We start from the raw sequence: 17653 nt of genomic DNA, 5'->3' as shown, positions 1-17653 counted from the left end.
ACTGTCCACCTTGATAAAGTTTTTGGTTTTTTAATGGCCATTAATCTTTTTAATCTCATTTAAGTGTTTGATATTTATTCATTACACCTTTTAATTGTGGTTTCCTTTTCAGAGTCTCAATTTGACATAGGAAAATGGCCAGAACATTTAATAACTCGACACCAGGACTGGAAAGGCCAATTTCAGGTGACTAACGCTGCTGTTTGAACTACCCGTTAGTCGTCCTGGCAAGTTATTATTACAATTTTGCTGCATGTCTTTTAACACTTTTCTTACTTTACCTTTTGATACTGGCCATAATGACACATAACCCAGAACCAGAACTGGAAAGACCAACTTCAGTCAACAACGTTGACTGACGGTGGTTCTTGTACTTACCTGTTAGTCTTCCTGGTGGGTTATGATCATTACCATTCTGCTACAGGAAGTCCTTTACAACTTTGTAGACTGGATGTCAACATTGGGTTTATGCCATTTTCTGTTTTTAATTGCTGTTTTGTTTTTACCTTTGTTTCCTTTTATGAATTTTACTACATTTACTTTACTTTTACCTTTTTACAGGACATTTGGCTAATTTTTATTACGATTTTGCTACATGTCTTTTAACACTTTTCTTATTTTACCTTTTGATAATGGCTGTTCTGACAACATAACTTGGAACCAGGACTGGAAAGGCCAACTGCAGGTGACTGATGGTGGTTCATGTACTTACCTGTTGGTCTTCCTGGCGGGTTATGTTCATTACCATTTTGCTAGAGAAAGTACTTTAAAACTTCTCTTACTCTGCTTTCTCTCTTAACATTGTAGACTAGGTGTCAACATTGGTTTTATGCTTTTTCTGTTTTTCAATGATGTTTTGTTTTACCTTCATTTCCTTTTATGTATTTTACTACATTTAATTTATTTTTACCTTTTTACTGGACGTTTGGCCGCAGATAGCTTAGCTGCTTTGTGCCATAAAACACTAAATCAATCAATAAACTTTCAAATTTATTCAGACTTTTTATTTACTACAATTTAATCCCAGAACATTACAATTGCATTATTACTTACAATTTTGATTTTTGGTTGACCCTTTATGATTGTGAATTATGAAGTTCATGTTAACAGTTTGGGAGTCACACCTGTGGCTAGTTCTGTGTCTTAGGCCTCAGATGGTCCAGGAGATTTATCAACATTTTCTTGCTGGGAAATTCAACATAACTTGGGTCATCCTTTATCACTGGACCTCACCCCACTTCCTCCAGAATATGCTGATCCTGTTCAGGATTTTGAGGTAAGAGATCACCTGTTTCCACCTCCTTCTTGTTTTCTTCGTCCCTTGAAGGAAATGCTGCATTCAGGCATGTGGATTACAACTAGTACATTTATCTCCCATTATTTACACCATATTGAGGTTTCTTCTTCATCTGGTTTTCATCTTTCGCTTGTGTTCAACCATTGCACTGTCTCAGGTGATATCATTGCTATGAACTCTCCAATGCATTCCTACCCCCTCTTTTCTTCAAGTGGAATATAAGAGTCCTTACCACTTTCCAGAACCAAGCTGGTAGAATTGTTGACTGTGGAAACACCCTCCTGAATGGGTCCCGTACAAAAATAGCTATAACCATGCAGTCTAATGTAAGGGCGGTGGTGTTCTGTGGGTGTAGATGACACATCTTCCAATATGTGTTGTACAATCATAAAGATGAGACATTATATTGTTATTCACCCTTTAATTGGGAGTTCTCATTCTGAAGTAGCTGTTAGTACCTTGTGGATAGGTGCTGGATTTAGAGTAGAACCAGTCAATGTAAGTCCTCACACTTGTTTATGGTTGTATATTTTCCCCCCTTGATCTTATTTCTGTATTATAGGTCACAGTAGAGTTAAGGAGGGATTGTTCCAGTTCTATTCTTTTTGATATCCCTCCATGTATCTTATGCTGAGTATGTTATTGCTTTTTTGATGGTTCCAGTCAGTTTTGCTGTTGGGAGAGTTGGTTTTTATTATATATGCATCCTCTTGATACCAAATGTCAGGTTCTCAGATCAATATATCTAAGGTATCACATGTATCACGCTCAGGAAATGAGTGGTTCTAGTTTCCCTCCAACTTCTTGAACTTGAGATGAAAACAATATGATCTTCAACCAACTATCATGCAGATGTCAGTTCCCAGTTGCACAGGTTTTGGGTGTACTTGACTTTCCGAGTATAGTCCATCATGTCCAAGCCACTCTACACATAGGGGTGCATCCACTGATTTACCCACTTTTATAGTATGTGGGATTGATTCATTATACAATTCGTTGTTGCAATCACTATCCTGCCATAGTTCTCTCCTGTTTGGATGTATTCCTCACTCATCTCCTACACACTTCTGAGATAGGCAAAGAGTATACCTGCTTCAGAAGTGGTATGGTTCCCTTCATCAAATCTCTGAACCTAACTCTCTCACCTCAAAGAGTGCCCCATTGATGTTTCTTTTTTTTCCTCTCACCTGTCTTTCCATTTGTTCAATGTTGAATTCTATTTATGTGAGAAGTGGTAATTACTGTATCGGAAGTTATAATTTTCCTATACTGAAAATTTATTTCCAGTAGGTACTTACCACTTCTCACATAAATAGCTATTCTTGGTGCTTATATTTTCTGGTGGAGGAATAAAGCATGATGATTTGCACGAGAGGCATATTGGAATCATTTGGTTCCAAGAGGAGGGGAGCTAAAAATGTGCATATTAAAGGCAGCACTGAGAAAGAATAGCTAGTCTTGTGAGGGAAATAAGTGCCTATTGAAAATACATTTCCAGTATAGGACAATTAAAACTTTGGGCTTCAACTGATTTATGAAATTAGAAGAGTAATGTTTAGTTCTAACTGTATGTATTTGCCAAAATTAGTAATATACAATTAATATTATTTGTTAACAAAAGTTGAGCTTCTGTTTGAAGAAGGTGACTTAGAACTTGTGTGTTAAATCTGTTATATCAATGTATAATTTGCTTAGGTATTAACAACCTGATGAATACACTGGAATAGGTGACAACTACGTGTTGTAGAAAAACACAAATGCACAAGATGATGTTTCAAAAGCCTTCTGGAAGACTTTAAAAAATTCATTCTCTACACTTGTGTTTTATTCTATGATATGCAGTTGCTGGCCATTACAATGTGCTCATCATGAATACTCTGTGTAAACAATCAATCAAAGAATATTAATAACCCTTTGTTTATCAAATAATGATGAAAATAATTTTTTGTTTTTCTTATTATTTATATTGTGTCTGTTTCTAATCCTTTAAAAGAACTATGCACATAACAATTTTATGTTTTAACTTGTTCTCTTCATTTAAAAAATTGGTAGACTTTTAGTAAAGATTACAAGTATTTTGTGTATAAAAAATCAGATTTTTTAATAAAATATTTTTATTAAAGTTTTATATGTGAAAATAAAGTTTGTTTCATCACTAGTCTGAGTGCAAAGTGATTTAATGTTATGATTAAAAAACTAGTCTTCATCTAAAAAACCTGAAATATTTGTTTAATCTCTAAAACTTCCTACGTACATTTCAAGTGTTTGTTTTCAGTAAGATTTTATATTTTGTTATTTTCTATACTCTGTGTGGGATCTGCCACTTGACTAACCTCATAACCATCATAAAACAAATTAGAAAATAAATATAAATTATGTTTATTTCTTGCTAGAACGAGTACATATTATAACAAGAAATATATAAATGTTTAGTCTAAGTAGCTGAAGTCTGATAATGCTATATATTTACATACATATTTATTACCTTTTATTCTAGTGACTTACTAGCCATACCTGGCTAACATTACATAACTTGCATTGATGCAATGCAAGTACACTCATGTTACATATCCTGTAATATAAAACTGACCTTTAGTTTTTCCTGTCTTGGCTATGTTTTAATGGACTAATATTTTGTAATATACAGTCACATTTGAATTATTATATGTTGTGTGTGTGTAGATAGATTATTGCTATTTAGAAATAAATTATTAAACATTTTCCTTAAAATTTAGAACAATAAATTAAAAAGATATGCAAACAATTATCTCATTACTATCTCTGTACTTGGTAGCTGCTCTACGAAGGTTGCTAAGTGTTTTAAAATTTTGAATGGAAAAGATATCAAATAAATTTATTTGGGATTTTATATATACAGGTGAATAACCAAAAAATTCCACTATAATTTATTAAACTTAGTAATTAATATGTATTTAGATTTTAAAAAACATGAAATTTCGAGCAGACTAAAGACACAACCTACCTCAAAGAAATATTGAATCGAAAGAGTGTGGTAGCCTTTTCAAAGATTAAAATGGCTGAGAAAACCACTCTGGGACATTCCAAGCTAATGTTTGATTATTCACGTGCCATATATTGAAGTAAGTGTGTATAAAGGACTGTTTTCAAAAATGGAGAGGTGAAGGGGGGCCACTGTGTTTGATACAGTATATAAGCCATATCTTAGCAAAATAAAAAAAAAAGAGGTTCTTATTTTATATTCTAGATTGATATTAGTAATTTGAGTTCTTAATTTGTATGAAACTTTAAACTTAGTATTTTGATGTCACAAACATCTAATTTTGAATAGTGCTACATTCAACATACCACATAACTTACTAAAATCTATATTTGTGTTATTTTAATATTTATGCTTAAATTTAAAATTTAACTTGTATGTAATATTAGAATTTGAATTATAATCTACAATTCAGTTCCAAACTTTTTTAATGCAAGTCCACAAATGAAGTGATATGGCCTTTGAAAGGGTTAATTGATGTTCAGTAACTATAATTAAAGCAGTAGATTGTAGTTTATTTATCATAAAATATGTAAAACAGTATGCAAAATTACACTAAGAAGAAATAAAAGTTCTTTTTGTTAACCATCCACAAAAAGTCATGCATAAAGTAAGAATTTACGAAAACCTAAGAAAATGAAAAACCAGAAAGAAATAAGTACTAATTACATGTAACTAGTGGATTTTGCTTTCTTCCAAGTCATCTTGAAGTTTCATTATATTGAAAGAATGGACTTTTATATTGATCCTGACAATTGTCGTGCATATTATTTTGTATGAAATATCCTAATAAGGCTAGTGTATTAGGTTTCCAATATTTGATATTACCTGTAACTGAACATGGATAACTTCTAAGTTCACATTCATCTATCTTGAGAAACTCTAAATCAAACAGTATAAATTAACGATTGTTATTCTTCCTTTAATCACAAATACATAAGTACATAAACCATTTCACAATGAAGTGAAGTGCTATTTATTTGCACATCTTGCAATGATGGTTTTCAAAAGTATATTTCTTCTGAGTCAATCAGAAATCTATATTTTATATTTAGTTGTGTGACATTTGAGAATATATATATGTGAGTGTGTGTGTGTTTAAAATGTTTAAAGTTTCGCTGTTTTATGTAACTGAGAAAAAATCTTTTTTGGTCCAAATTTTAATTTTACTCAAAGCTTTGTTTTTTTAAACTTTGAATTCCTCTCATCTGTTGTTGGTGATATTTGATTCCCAGAATTATCAGTGTCTTGTAAGACATTATGCAAGGAACCACAGACTTTTCTAAAAAAGAAAAGGAAACTATAATGATGCTTATCTTCATGGTGTTAAATTTATTATAACTATTTTAGTTAAAAATGAAATCTGTTGATAGTTCCAGTATCAACTTCTAGTAAGCAATGCTTCTCTTCAGTTACACATCCTTGCCAGCTAACTGCAACTCCTAGAAAAACAAAAATACAATGCATACAAGACCTTTAAGGTATTAAAAGCTTCAGAATTATAAATATGTGTAGTTATTACACAAAAAACAGCAAAAATGAAATAATGCACTGTTTAAATTTTTCATAATATTTATGGAAACTTGAATCTATATTTCTGTCTCAAACACTTAAACTTTAGTATCACGTGCCTCAGTTTGTTCACTCTATTGTTCCTGTAAAGATTGAACTTGACAGTACATATGGTTTTTAAAAATATAGTCCTTGAAATACAGATGTTGGTAATTCACAGTCCAGTCAGTAACTTCAGGTTGTGGTATATCAACTGCAGTCTTCCTATAGTTTTTAGCCCACTCACCAAGTACAGTTATCCTAATTGTTGTTTAATTTGTGGTTTCAGTTTTTTGATCATCAAACTTTCTTTAATATAATAGCTTATATTCATTTTCTGCATAACCAATTGAGAATTAAGCCATTGTTATATTGTTATTCCACACATGTTGGACTATGCTGGAACTTTCTGTGTTTCTGTTTTCAGAGTGTTATTTTTTCTGCCTATGAGGCTTCAATAAATGAAAAAACAATAAACAAGAAATGCTGCATTAATTGAAAAGATATATATGTATATACAATGTTTGTGTATACACATGTGCTCGTGCACACATACACTTCTGTGTAGGACACCCACATCTATAGATGACCTTTGAGTGGCTTATTTTATTGATCTTGTCTTTTTATATTAGGTTTTAAAATATCAGTTGAACCTGTGTGTAAACTCTTGATTATATTGTTCAACTGTTTCTTTATCTTTAAACTGTGTATACATGTACATGGAAATGTGACATAAACGGCCTTTTCAACATTATATTTTACTTTCAGGAAGTGGAAACATCAGTCAAGAATTTACTTATTAATTTTCCAATTACACTACTAGGAACATTATTTCTAGTCAGTTTCAAACTCTTCTTTTCCTTTCCCTCTATATTTATAACCAATATTTCTAAGAAAGGCAAAACAAGTTTGTTTTCTAATTCAACAGTAAATTTAATATTTACATGTTTTATATTTAAATATTCAACCAATTTATATATTGGGTCTGTTGTAGGATGTCGTAATGAAGAGATAAAAGAACACTTACAGTAAAGATAAAGAAAGTTGTAGCATAGTTCAACGTGCATTGAATAATTACGATCAGAGTATAACAGTGATTTAAATCCTGATGATAACTTTAACAAAAAATAAATAATGCCTAAAAATAAAAAACAATTAAAGGAATAAAAGTCTGAAACAACATCTGAACCAGATGTCAAGTGTTTGAAGCTGCATATTGAACAATAAAATGCTATTTAAGTTATGCCATATGGCCTGCTGTTTATTACCGTTTGGTCGAATGCCTTGAGATTAAGTTCTTATATAAATTAGAACTTTTGAAAAGGATTTTCCTCCAAGTTGAGTTTTAAAAGAAAGGAAAGAAAATTGAGGCTAAACAGGGATAAAGCTCAAGCCCCTTCTTTTCAATAAAGTACTTTAAAACATAAATTCTTATCTGTAAATTGCTACAAGTTCCTTACTTTGCTTCTCTGGTATAATCAAGATCAAAGGACAAATCTAGAGTTATAAATCATTTCTAATTCTTTGTATGAATTGCTTTTGGATTTAGACTTTAAAGTACTATTATGTGATGTTACTAATTCTAAAAATGCATTCATATTTTGTATATTTATTTAAATTTATACTTTTAATATCTTATTTTAATAAATAAATAATTCTAATTTTTTACATAGGGTGAAGAGGCCTTGTCAATGAACTCAGCTGAAACCAGAGTATTTTGGATAGCACTAGTACTTGGTTCCATGGTGTGGACATTTTTCTTCTTTGTTGCCATCTTTAGATTAAACTTTAAGTGGTTTGTAAGTATTCTTAAGATATTATAATATAAAATATTTGTTAATTTTGTTTACATGACTTTAAAAGGCGGAACTGTACTTTTTACTGGTTATATTTGATTGATTGTCATTTTATATCTTTCACACAATTTCTTCTGCCATGTTGTTGTGCCGTTGTTTTTCAAGATTAGTAGTGAAGTGTTCAATATTAGGCAGCTTCCGTATATATATTCACTGTGGTAGATACTAGTGTAATCTAGTTATTTTGTTCGCTTGAAGCAAAAAATTTTATTTTTGATAGCGAACAATTAAAAATACTGTTATTTAAATCAAAGAGCACTACTCTGAATGTGAAAATATCTGAAACTAAAATTTAAAAAAAATGTTTATTAACTGCTACCTAATGAACTAGATATATTCCACGATGCAAATTTGCTGTTATAAAATTTGTTACTAGAGGTAAATATAGCATAGGAGGTATAGTTAACTTCCAGGACTTCAGAAAAGGGGTAAAGTAAAAAAACAAACAAAATTAAAAACACAGAAAACAAGGTTAAATTGTGCAGAAAAACATTAAATATACATAAAAAAGATATGTATCTTAAGAATTCATTAACTATAATATTAAACCAATAAAATAATACTCACCCTTGACTTCTCTCAGAGCTAGTGCTATGCTACCATCACTTATGATTTGCATTTTCATTTCCAAAGAGATGGGTTTATGCTTCCTGGTGTAACCACTAACACTGGATGGCCATTTGGATAATGTAGTGGGGGTAATAAATCACTTTATCACTGCAAAAATCATGATTGCATTACCAACATGAGGAACTTGAGCAATGTTGGGCAGGGTAGGAAATTTGCAGAATGAGGTGCTAATTGAACCAAGTGAAGGGTGAAAAATTAAAATTTTACTCTCTTGACTTACTTTACTTGATTTTTTTGCCAGTTTAAGGGGCAAAGGAGCCCTCCACTGCTGACTTCATTACAGAGGATTTGTTAGCAGAGATATTACTTGTATATATATATTTTTACTTTAATTTAAGAAATGTTCAATTACTCACAGTATAAGAGTTTGTTTTATTATAACTGAGCTTTCCATTTAATGTCTCTTAATATTACAAACCCAGTTACATTTGTTCTGTTTTGTTCTAATTTTGGTATTGTATTTATTAGTAAAAATTGTTTTTGTGCACTTTCTGAGATTTGATTTTTTCTTCATAACATATATAGTTAGAGGTGGAAGAGATAAACACATGTACTTGGTAACTTTGTAGCCTTCAAACCTCTAGTTAGTGGATTATTATTTACTTCTCTGAGGGAAATTCACCTGTAGGAAAATACTAAACGGTAGTAAGAAAAGTAAAATGCTAGTGCCATGATCAAAGAATATCATGGTTGACAAATTTGCACTATTCTTGAGAGAGTGAATGGCTATTCTTGTCAAGACTCCAATAAAATATACATGTCTGAGAAAACATAGACTTTTTCTATCTAAAGATGGGTTTATTAGCTGGGAGACAATGAGTTGGGGGGCAGATTAGTCTGTCATTATTGTGGTTAATCTAGGGAAATTTCTCTCCTGGATCTTGGACTTTACTACAAAGGTCCTTGTTGGCCATCTTGCTACAAGCCAGAAATGGAGAACAAGGGCAATCTAAAACAATCAGAATTTTAACAGTGGAATCAAAGTGCCCAAGGATAGTAAAGTTAATAGACAAGCTTAGGTGTCCAACACCAAGGGAGTAATCTCTACAATTCTTCTAGACATACTAATGTGAGAAATAGAACCATGCCTCTGGTCAATAGCATCAACAGGAGAAAGACAAAAAATGCCATTGGGTGAATAGTTTCATCAGCATAAGTGGTGTTGCTGATAGGCAAGACATCAAGCACTGAGGCTTGGTGAGCTATCCAAAAATATCTCTGTAAAGAGATACCCATAGCCAAACCAAGGATAAGCCATGAGATACCATTGATGGGAAAGATCCACCAGCAAGAGTTGTCTCACCAGCAAGTGAGACAGCAGGCCCTCATGCAACATATAATTGATTAGTGGGGCACAAGGGACCTTCTTTGTGAAGGAAAGCACTTGGCCCTCCTGAGAGTATAAAGCAAAGTACCACTAATAGAAGAGCTCCACCAAAATGAATTGTCTTGCCTGCAGAGGAGAGGGTGAGCTCTCATGAGTGGTGGTGTAGGTCACATTTCAGAAGCAATGTGCTGAAACTTTCTAAAAAAAAAAAAAAAGAGGTGAATACCGGTGTTGGGGAATAAGATCCACCACAGAAATTATATGATGGTAGCAGGGAACATTTATTTGAAGAGAGACTTTCAACTGCCCAGAGAGTAAGAGAAGAGAGATACCACTGATGAATGACATTTCCCACAGCCAGTAAGGAAAAAGGGTGAAGAAGGAGAGACCATCCTCAATAGAAGAAGTGTTTCACCAAGCCAACTAACAATCATATATTTAAGTAATTATATGTATATTATATATATATATATATGGAACCATTTTCAAAATTGGAAATAGGTGAGCAAGGCCACTGTGTTTGATTCAGTACATATGCAATATTTCTGCAAAATGAAAAGATATGAGGTTTTCATTTTATATTCTAACTTCTCAGTATTGGGAATTTGAGTTCTCAATTCATATAAAAGTATAGACTTTGAGTTTTGATGTCACAAACATATAATTTGAACCAGTGCTGTATTAAGCATACCGTGTGACATACAAAATATTCACGTTTAGAAGTGTTTTTTTTAATATTTACTTTTAAGTTAAGAAATTGAATTATAATGTATAGTTTCATACCAAACTTGCTGACATAAATTCAAGAAATAGTAATTCGATAAAACTTTGAATATGAGTCAACAAACATGATGACATGTCCTTTGACCCATGACCTGTCTGGAAAGGGTTAATGGTTTTAACACTGCTGTATAAAGAGCCACAGATCATGGGTTTGTAACAAATGGCTTATATGAATAGTGTTCCAAGCACTTCTTTGTTTATTGTGGCTTGATGAGCTGTGGATTGAGCAAAATATGTCAGCTGCAATGGATATAGTGAACATAGTGCTGTTTAAGTACTATTATTATTATTTTACACACTATAATTGAAAATTCTTGAGGGACTAGATAAAAAATGTAGTGTTAAAACTTTTATAGTATTCATACTAATGGCTTATGACAAGCATAATTAATTACATTTCCAAAATTGAGTAATAAAAATTTAATCTGTTGTCATAAAAGTATATATTCATTTTAGCTTTTAAAATATAGTAATTTTCATCAAACAATAAAAACTATGTATTTATTGTTGTAGAAATTATGCTTGACATCATTGACATCTCTGAATATTATGTTATGAAAATAGTACTAATGAAATAAAACTTTATGACATTTTTCTGAATCTCACAAGGCAATTATTGATTACTTTTGCTAAATGCTATAATCCTTGACTGTTAAAAATGCCTGAGAAGACTATTAAGCTATTAATAAGGAGAAAACTGGATTGGGCTACCTGATCCTCTTGTGTTTTATAAGCAGTGAGAGACTTATTTAAGATTTATTTTACATTATATGCAAGTAAAAACATTGCTTTCATCAACAAAAAATGTTCAGCAGTACATTGGTAATGAACTTAGCTACTATTATAAAAAAGTAGTGTTGTAACTAATATTATATTCTGTGCTAATAAATATCTACAATTTGTTGTTTAAACTTTGTAATTTCAGGTAAAAATTTTAAACAACTTCAGCTCCAAAAAATCTTGTATTTTACAAACCTGTGTGTAGACTGGAATTACTTCGGGACTAAAAGTCTTGTTGTCCAATTTCACTCTCTTTCTGTATACATAAATAAACATGTATGGTCTTTTTTTCCCTTTTCTTTAACACTAATTTTATTTCTATATCATTTGAACCAATATGCTAGTTCTTTTTGCTTATCAGATATAATTTTTTTTTTTCTATAAAGGCCATTGAAAAAATGTAACATGATATTCTTTGCTTGTTCCTTTTTATCATACCATGGCAGACATGTTTATGTCATAGACAGTACTAGTCTGAATCCTTATCTGTTTCATCATTGTTTCTTATTAGAGATGTTATGACTTATTCCTTATCATCTCTATTTATCCCATCTCCTTGCCTGTATAATGTAAGCCTTCAGAAATTTTCATGCTTTTCCATCTTTTAGGCCTTCAACTGTTTCATCAGGGTGGTATCTTCTTCTTCATGTGTCAACTCTGCGGCAGACATCGACGACCATGGCATGCCAGACTTCTCTGTTGTCAATCCTCCTTATGAACTCGATGTTGCTCATTGAGTTCTTGGTGACATAGTTATTGAGGCTATCGATATATTTAGTTCTTTGACACCCTCTGCTTTTCCCCCCTTCTATTTTTCCACATAGCATCTGTTTCTCTATCCCATTCTTCCTACAGATGTGTTCTAGAAATTCCATTTGTCTCTTTCTTATAGTTTTCATGAGTGACCTTTTGTATCCTGCCAGTTCCATGACTTCCACATTTGTTTTTCTTTCAGTCCATGATATTTTTAGCATCCTTCTAAGGAACCACATTTCAGCAGCTTCTAATCTCTTCTCTGTATCTTTGTTCAGTGTCCAGCTCTCACAGCCGTATAAGAGAACAGACCATACATATGATTTCAAGGTGTTAATTTTAGTAACATTTGTTATGTTCCTGTTTGTGAATATGGACTTCATTTTATTGAAAGTATCCTTGGACATTGCAATTCTTTTCTTTATTTCTGTGTCACTCTTTGCATTTGATGTTACAGTATATCCAAGATATTTGAAGCTTTCGACTTGTTTTATTCTCACGTCCTTGCCGGTTATGCTGCATGTGGGTGTAATTGATTGTTTTGAGATAACCATGCACTCTGTTTTCTTTGCATTTAACTGCAAGCCTTTTTCTTCACTCTCGTCTACTGTTGTTGTGGTATAGTAAAGTCATAACCTCTAGATACATTTTTATTTGTGCATGGAATATTGGTCAATTTTTTCTGTTTTGAAGATGGCTTCTTTTGAGTTTACAAGCGAGTTAAAGTTTTGGTGTCATCAATTCTGAGTAATTTTGGTTAACCTGTATCTTTTGCTAATATTGTGCTTCATTTTGTTTTATTATTAGTTATTCAGCATTATTAATAGTCTGTTAAATGAATGAAAGGTGTTCAAAGGCTCTTCATGGATCTTGTTAGTCAGCTGTGGTTGGACAGGTCAGATGAGTCATTTGATTCAATACAAACATCTTTCCCTTCCACTATTTTACAATACACTTGGTCAACTAAAGAAGAAATTAAAATGTTTTAATGTTTTTATTTTCCTTTTCCTGTGTTGTGGTTCTAAAGAATTGGACAGACTATTTTACCCAGTCTGTGAATTTCACAGTTCTTCAACTCACATTAGTTGACATAATAGTTTTTTGTTGTTTTTTTCTATTTGCTTATATCTTCTTTTCAGTTACTTTATAACTTTTCTGTTGGATAGAACTTCATATTAATGATGTTTTGGGGTATGTTTCTAATGATTTTCAACAAATAATAATCTAGGTATGATAAATCTTAGTTGTTTCTGTGTCTTCAGAGAACATTTGTGTGGTTTTTATTGACCTTTTCAAATGTGTATTTGGCCTTTGGCATACATCATGTTGTTACACATCAGCTTTTGGGTTACATTTACTTTGTACAGATTATTTCATATGACCTGGAGTGGTTAACTGGAAGTTAAGTTTTACCTTTTCTTCTTCTTCTTTTTTTTTTTTTTTTTTGTACTCCTGTTTTGGTTCTTTTCTTGAAAACCCCGTGAATCACTCTCCATTAATTGTGAAACCTATTAGCCTGAACTGGGCAGTGTTTAATCTTTATAGATACTGTAGATAATTATACCTTCTAACTTTTCTTATTGGTTTTGATTGAGTATTATCATAATATATCATAATGTGAAATTATCATAGATTGTATTGTAATAACAAAGTATAGGATAAATAAGTTGTTTTGGCAGTTGTGTTCTGAAGCAAGTGAACCAACTTGTGTTGATATTGATGGAAAGAGACAATTAAACCTCTTTATACAACTGTGATAACCAATGGTGTGATGTAAATGATATTATCACATATTGTTATAAGAGAGAAGAAAATAATTCCTCTTGTAAATTGTGCTTTAAAATAACCAGCCTGTATAGAGTTTGATGAAAAGAGACAATTCTTTAAAGCTCTGTATACAACTGTGGTGAATAATTATGTAACAAACATTTGACTAGTTTTAAAATAACACATTAAAACAAATGTGGTGTTTGATTATTATTGAAATTTATTGCCAAAATGTCACAAATCTTTACAGTAAAGAATATGGCCTATAAAATGTGACAATTATAACTTGGAAATGCTTAATTTTATAACAATGAAGTGGTTATATTACTACAACAGCCATATGAGGTTTTTATCGATTTTGTGAGGTAAAATTAGAATGTTTTGTACCAGTTCCAAAAAATGTATTTCTATCTTGACATTTTTTTATTCTTACTTAGTTTCTAAATTTAAATTTTTGGGAGAATGATTAATAATTGACTTCATTCTAGACTTGATCACACATTTCTCCCTTCTCCTCATGTTTTTATCTCTTAAAAAACAACAGCAACTGGCATAGGTCATTAAATTTTGTACTGCAGTGTAAATATTGTTATATCTGATTATTTTTGGAGGGGTCTTATGAACTATACCAGCATGGCTAGGTGGTTATGATGTTTGACTCACAATCTGAGTATCAAGGGTTTGAACCCCCATCCCACTAAACATGCTCATCCTTTCAGTTATCAGAGCATTATAATATGATGGTCAATCCCATTATTCATTGGTAAAAGAATAATCCAAGAGTGGATGATGATGACTAGCTGCCTTCTCTCTAGTCTTACACTGCTAAATTAGGGATGGCTAGTGCAGATAACCCTTATGTAGCTCTGCACAAAATTGTAAAAACACAACAAATTTATGAACTGAGAGATAGTAAGTGATGAAATGACCTCGTAATATAGCAGAAAAAGAGTAAAAAACCTTAGTTCAACAATTATTTGGTGACATAGTTTATTGTTTGTCTAAAGATAATATAAATTTGGTTTTGATTCTGAGGATTGTATGTGATAGTTTTCATAGTCTTAGGATGGATATTCAGTTAAAAGTTGTTATTTACGTTTTCTTAGCATGAAGTAAATTGAAAATTGATAAGGATTCAGTCTGATAACTTCAGAAATAGTTGTTTAATTTTTTCAGATGGTAGTATGTATTGGTATCATCTTGAATGGAGCCAATCTGTGGGGATATCTCAGATGTAAAATAAAAAATAGACAGAAACTGAGTGATTTAGCATCAAATTTCCTTGGTCAACAGGTCCTTCAAAATGTGAGTGTCTGTTGCTCATGACTGATTTTTATTTATTATTTGTACCAGTAGTACAAATAAAAGTAACAAAACAGTTCCAAATCTTTCTAATATTGTAAATTACAACCACATAAACAATAAATATCGACAAAAGTATGCAAATACTTTAATTTGGCTAGCAATGAAGTGACAAGTTTTATCTCCTGGAGTTTAATTTCATTATGATGATGTTTATATATAAGTTATTATGTTGTCTATAATTAATTTCAATTAATTAAATTTTTATGACACAATAGTTCTATAATTATAATAATTTGTCTATTAGGTTTATTAAGACAAGACTATGAATATTTTATCTTTGAAAATATTACTAGCAAAATAAAAACTTATTTAATGTGATTATTTTTAAATGTGATGTTACAATTTTTAATTGGTTTATGGATAACTTATATATGTTGCCAATGAATTTTAATTTTTGGCAAATTTAAAAAAATATTCACCAGTAGGAAACTTTTAGCCTAAGTCTTTAAGCTATTGTAAATATGTATAGTTTATTGTGAGTTTTGTTAATACAGTGTTTTTGTCAATTGAATTAAAAAATAAACAAGTACACTTAAATTTTTAAATATATATGTACAGAAATTACAAAGGAAAAAAAATCCACAGGCCTTGGTTTAATAATGAATCTTCCATAATTCAGCTATGCAAATTTCAAATATAATAGTTTTTTTTATCACAGTTTTAAGGATCTTCTATAAATTGGAAGAAACTCGTACTTGGATCAATTTATTAATTGTTTACCACAATGAACATTTTATCATCATATTTGGGTTCTAGAATGATCAATAAGACTTTCATGTCATGATTGTTATTATAGAAGTCTATAGCCAGTGGTTGTCAACATTTTAAGCATAACAAAATGTTACCTGATTTCAATGAAAATTATTCATTTATATCAAAGTACGAGGTGTGATCAAAAAGTTCTAAGACTTCACTTTTATTCTGAAGAGTAATGTACATACTTTAGTATTATATGCTATCCCTTCAAAGTAATATCCTTCAGCTGATACACACTTGTTCCAACGTTTTTGCCATTTTTGGAAACAATGCTGGAAATCTTCAGCTGTTATGTGACTAAGTTCTGATTTCACATTATCATGGATGGTTGGAATGTCATCAAATTTCTTTCCTTTCAACTTGATTTTTGGGAACAGAATAAATCACATGGGGCAAGATCAGGAGAATCACAGGAATGTCTTATTCTGCCAAAACTTCTTGAATAGACACAGCAGTGTGAATGCACGTTGTCATGATGAAGAAACAGGTGACCATTATCTCACAGCTTGCAGCAGTTTCTTCTGACTTTTCCCTCAAGCAATTTAAGATCTCTTTATAAAAGGCCTGGTTAAGTCTTTCACCTTAGTGACTGTTTCATCAGTGGACAATTGACGGTCATCCAGAACACGGGTCATCTTTGACCAATCCCCAGCCATCTTGAAAGCATTTTATTCACTGATAAATGACAGCCTTACTTAAGCAGTCATCACCAGTCTGTTCCTCCTTTACCATTTTTCACACAAAACGTGATGCAAGCATGTTGCTCTTCTTTTCTGTCCATTTTAATTGTGACGAGTAAGAGATATGTTTGTCTTTGAGCACGTTTTTCACAACATGGGTATAAAGTCTAGAGAAATGGCTTGTTCATGGGGTAGATCACTATTTGTACTTTGTATACACCTAAGTGAAACTACTGTCTCTGTACTGGCACATGTAACAGAAGTCTTAGAACTTTTTTATCAGACCTTGTATATATGGTGTTTTGTGAAACATCTGCATGTGATGGAGAAAAATGAATATCAATTTTGGACTCAGTATACAAGAATTACTGTAGAACACCTAAAAATTTCAATATTGTAAAACCATCACAGAGTGGATGTTATTTGTTTATAGAATAATGAAAAACCTAATGATTTTGAATGAACACAGGTAAACTTAGTTTATCATATCAACTCAGTCAATCAAGTACCTATGAAGTGTAAGCTGGTCAAAAATAAGCTTTTCTTTTGAATTGTACAGCATTTGTTATCCTGAAACCTTAAAATTTCTATACCACCAACTTCTGTTTAAGTAGCTGAATGCATAGCTGTTAAACAATTTGAAGTATTTGCCAATTTGGCTGAGTTTACAAAAACTAAAATCAGCAAAATATATAAAATCTCTTGATGTTTGAACTCCATTAATAAACCCGTAATATGTCTTGTGTATAACATCATCTAAATGGCGTGGGACTAGTCTCTGTTCAATCCATCTGTACTGTCAATGCTTCATTTGTTGCTTAATAAATTATTTTGATTTCTTTCTCATTTTTTGAAGTCTGTTGGTTGACTTATTTGAGTTATCTCAGTACCATGGACCAGATCAAAACCTTGCCTGGAAAATATACTTTGGTCTCAACTGCAAACTGTAGGGACCTTTTTTGCTCCAAATTTAAGCTGTACAAGCAATTGGATGATATTTGTTGGTTTTTTTCACATTTCTGATTGTTGCATTTTTATTTGGTAGTTACTACTTGTCTTGACTGTTGTTTTTCATTATATATACTCTTC

The 17653-nt window shown here is 31.6% G+C and overlaps 1 protein-coding gene across 3 annotated transcripts in view; it reads left to right on the top strand.

The window, feature by feature from the left end:
• Positions 1 to 17653, top strand: part of LOC143232813 (Golgi apparatus membrane protein TVP23 homolog B) — a 37931-nt gene that overhangs the window by 13398 nt on the left and 6880 nt on the right. For 2 of the 3 annotated variants that reach the window (XM_076468717.1, XM_076468718.1), the window contains exons 4-5: positions 7541 to 7666; positions 14940 to 15068. In XM_076468717.1, the coding sequence (XP_076324832.1) occupies positions 7541 to 7666; positions 14940 to 15068 (255 nt within the window). The remainder of the gene's footprint in view (positions 1 to 7540; positions 7667 to 14939; positions 15069 to 17653) is intronic. The other variant, XM_076468719.1, reaches the window with a different exon arrangement.

This window comes from Tachypleus tridentatus, chromosome 11 (assembly GCF_004210375.1).
Source record: "Tachypleus tridentatus isolate NWPU-2018 chromosome 11, ASM421037v1, whole genome shotgun sequence".
Classification (NCBI taxonomy): Eukaryota; Metazoa; Arthropoda; class Merostomata; order Xiphosura; family Limulidae; genus Tachypleus; species Tachypleus tridentatus.
This window is presented reverse-complemented; position numbering and strand designations above follow the sequence as displayed.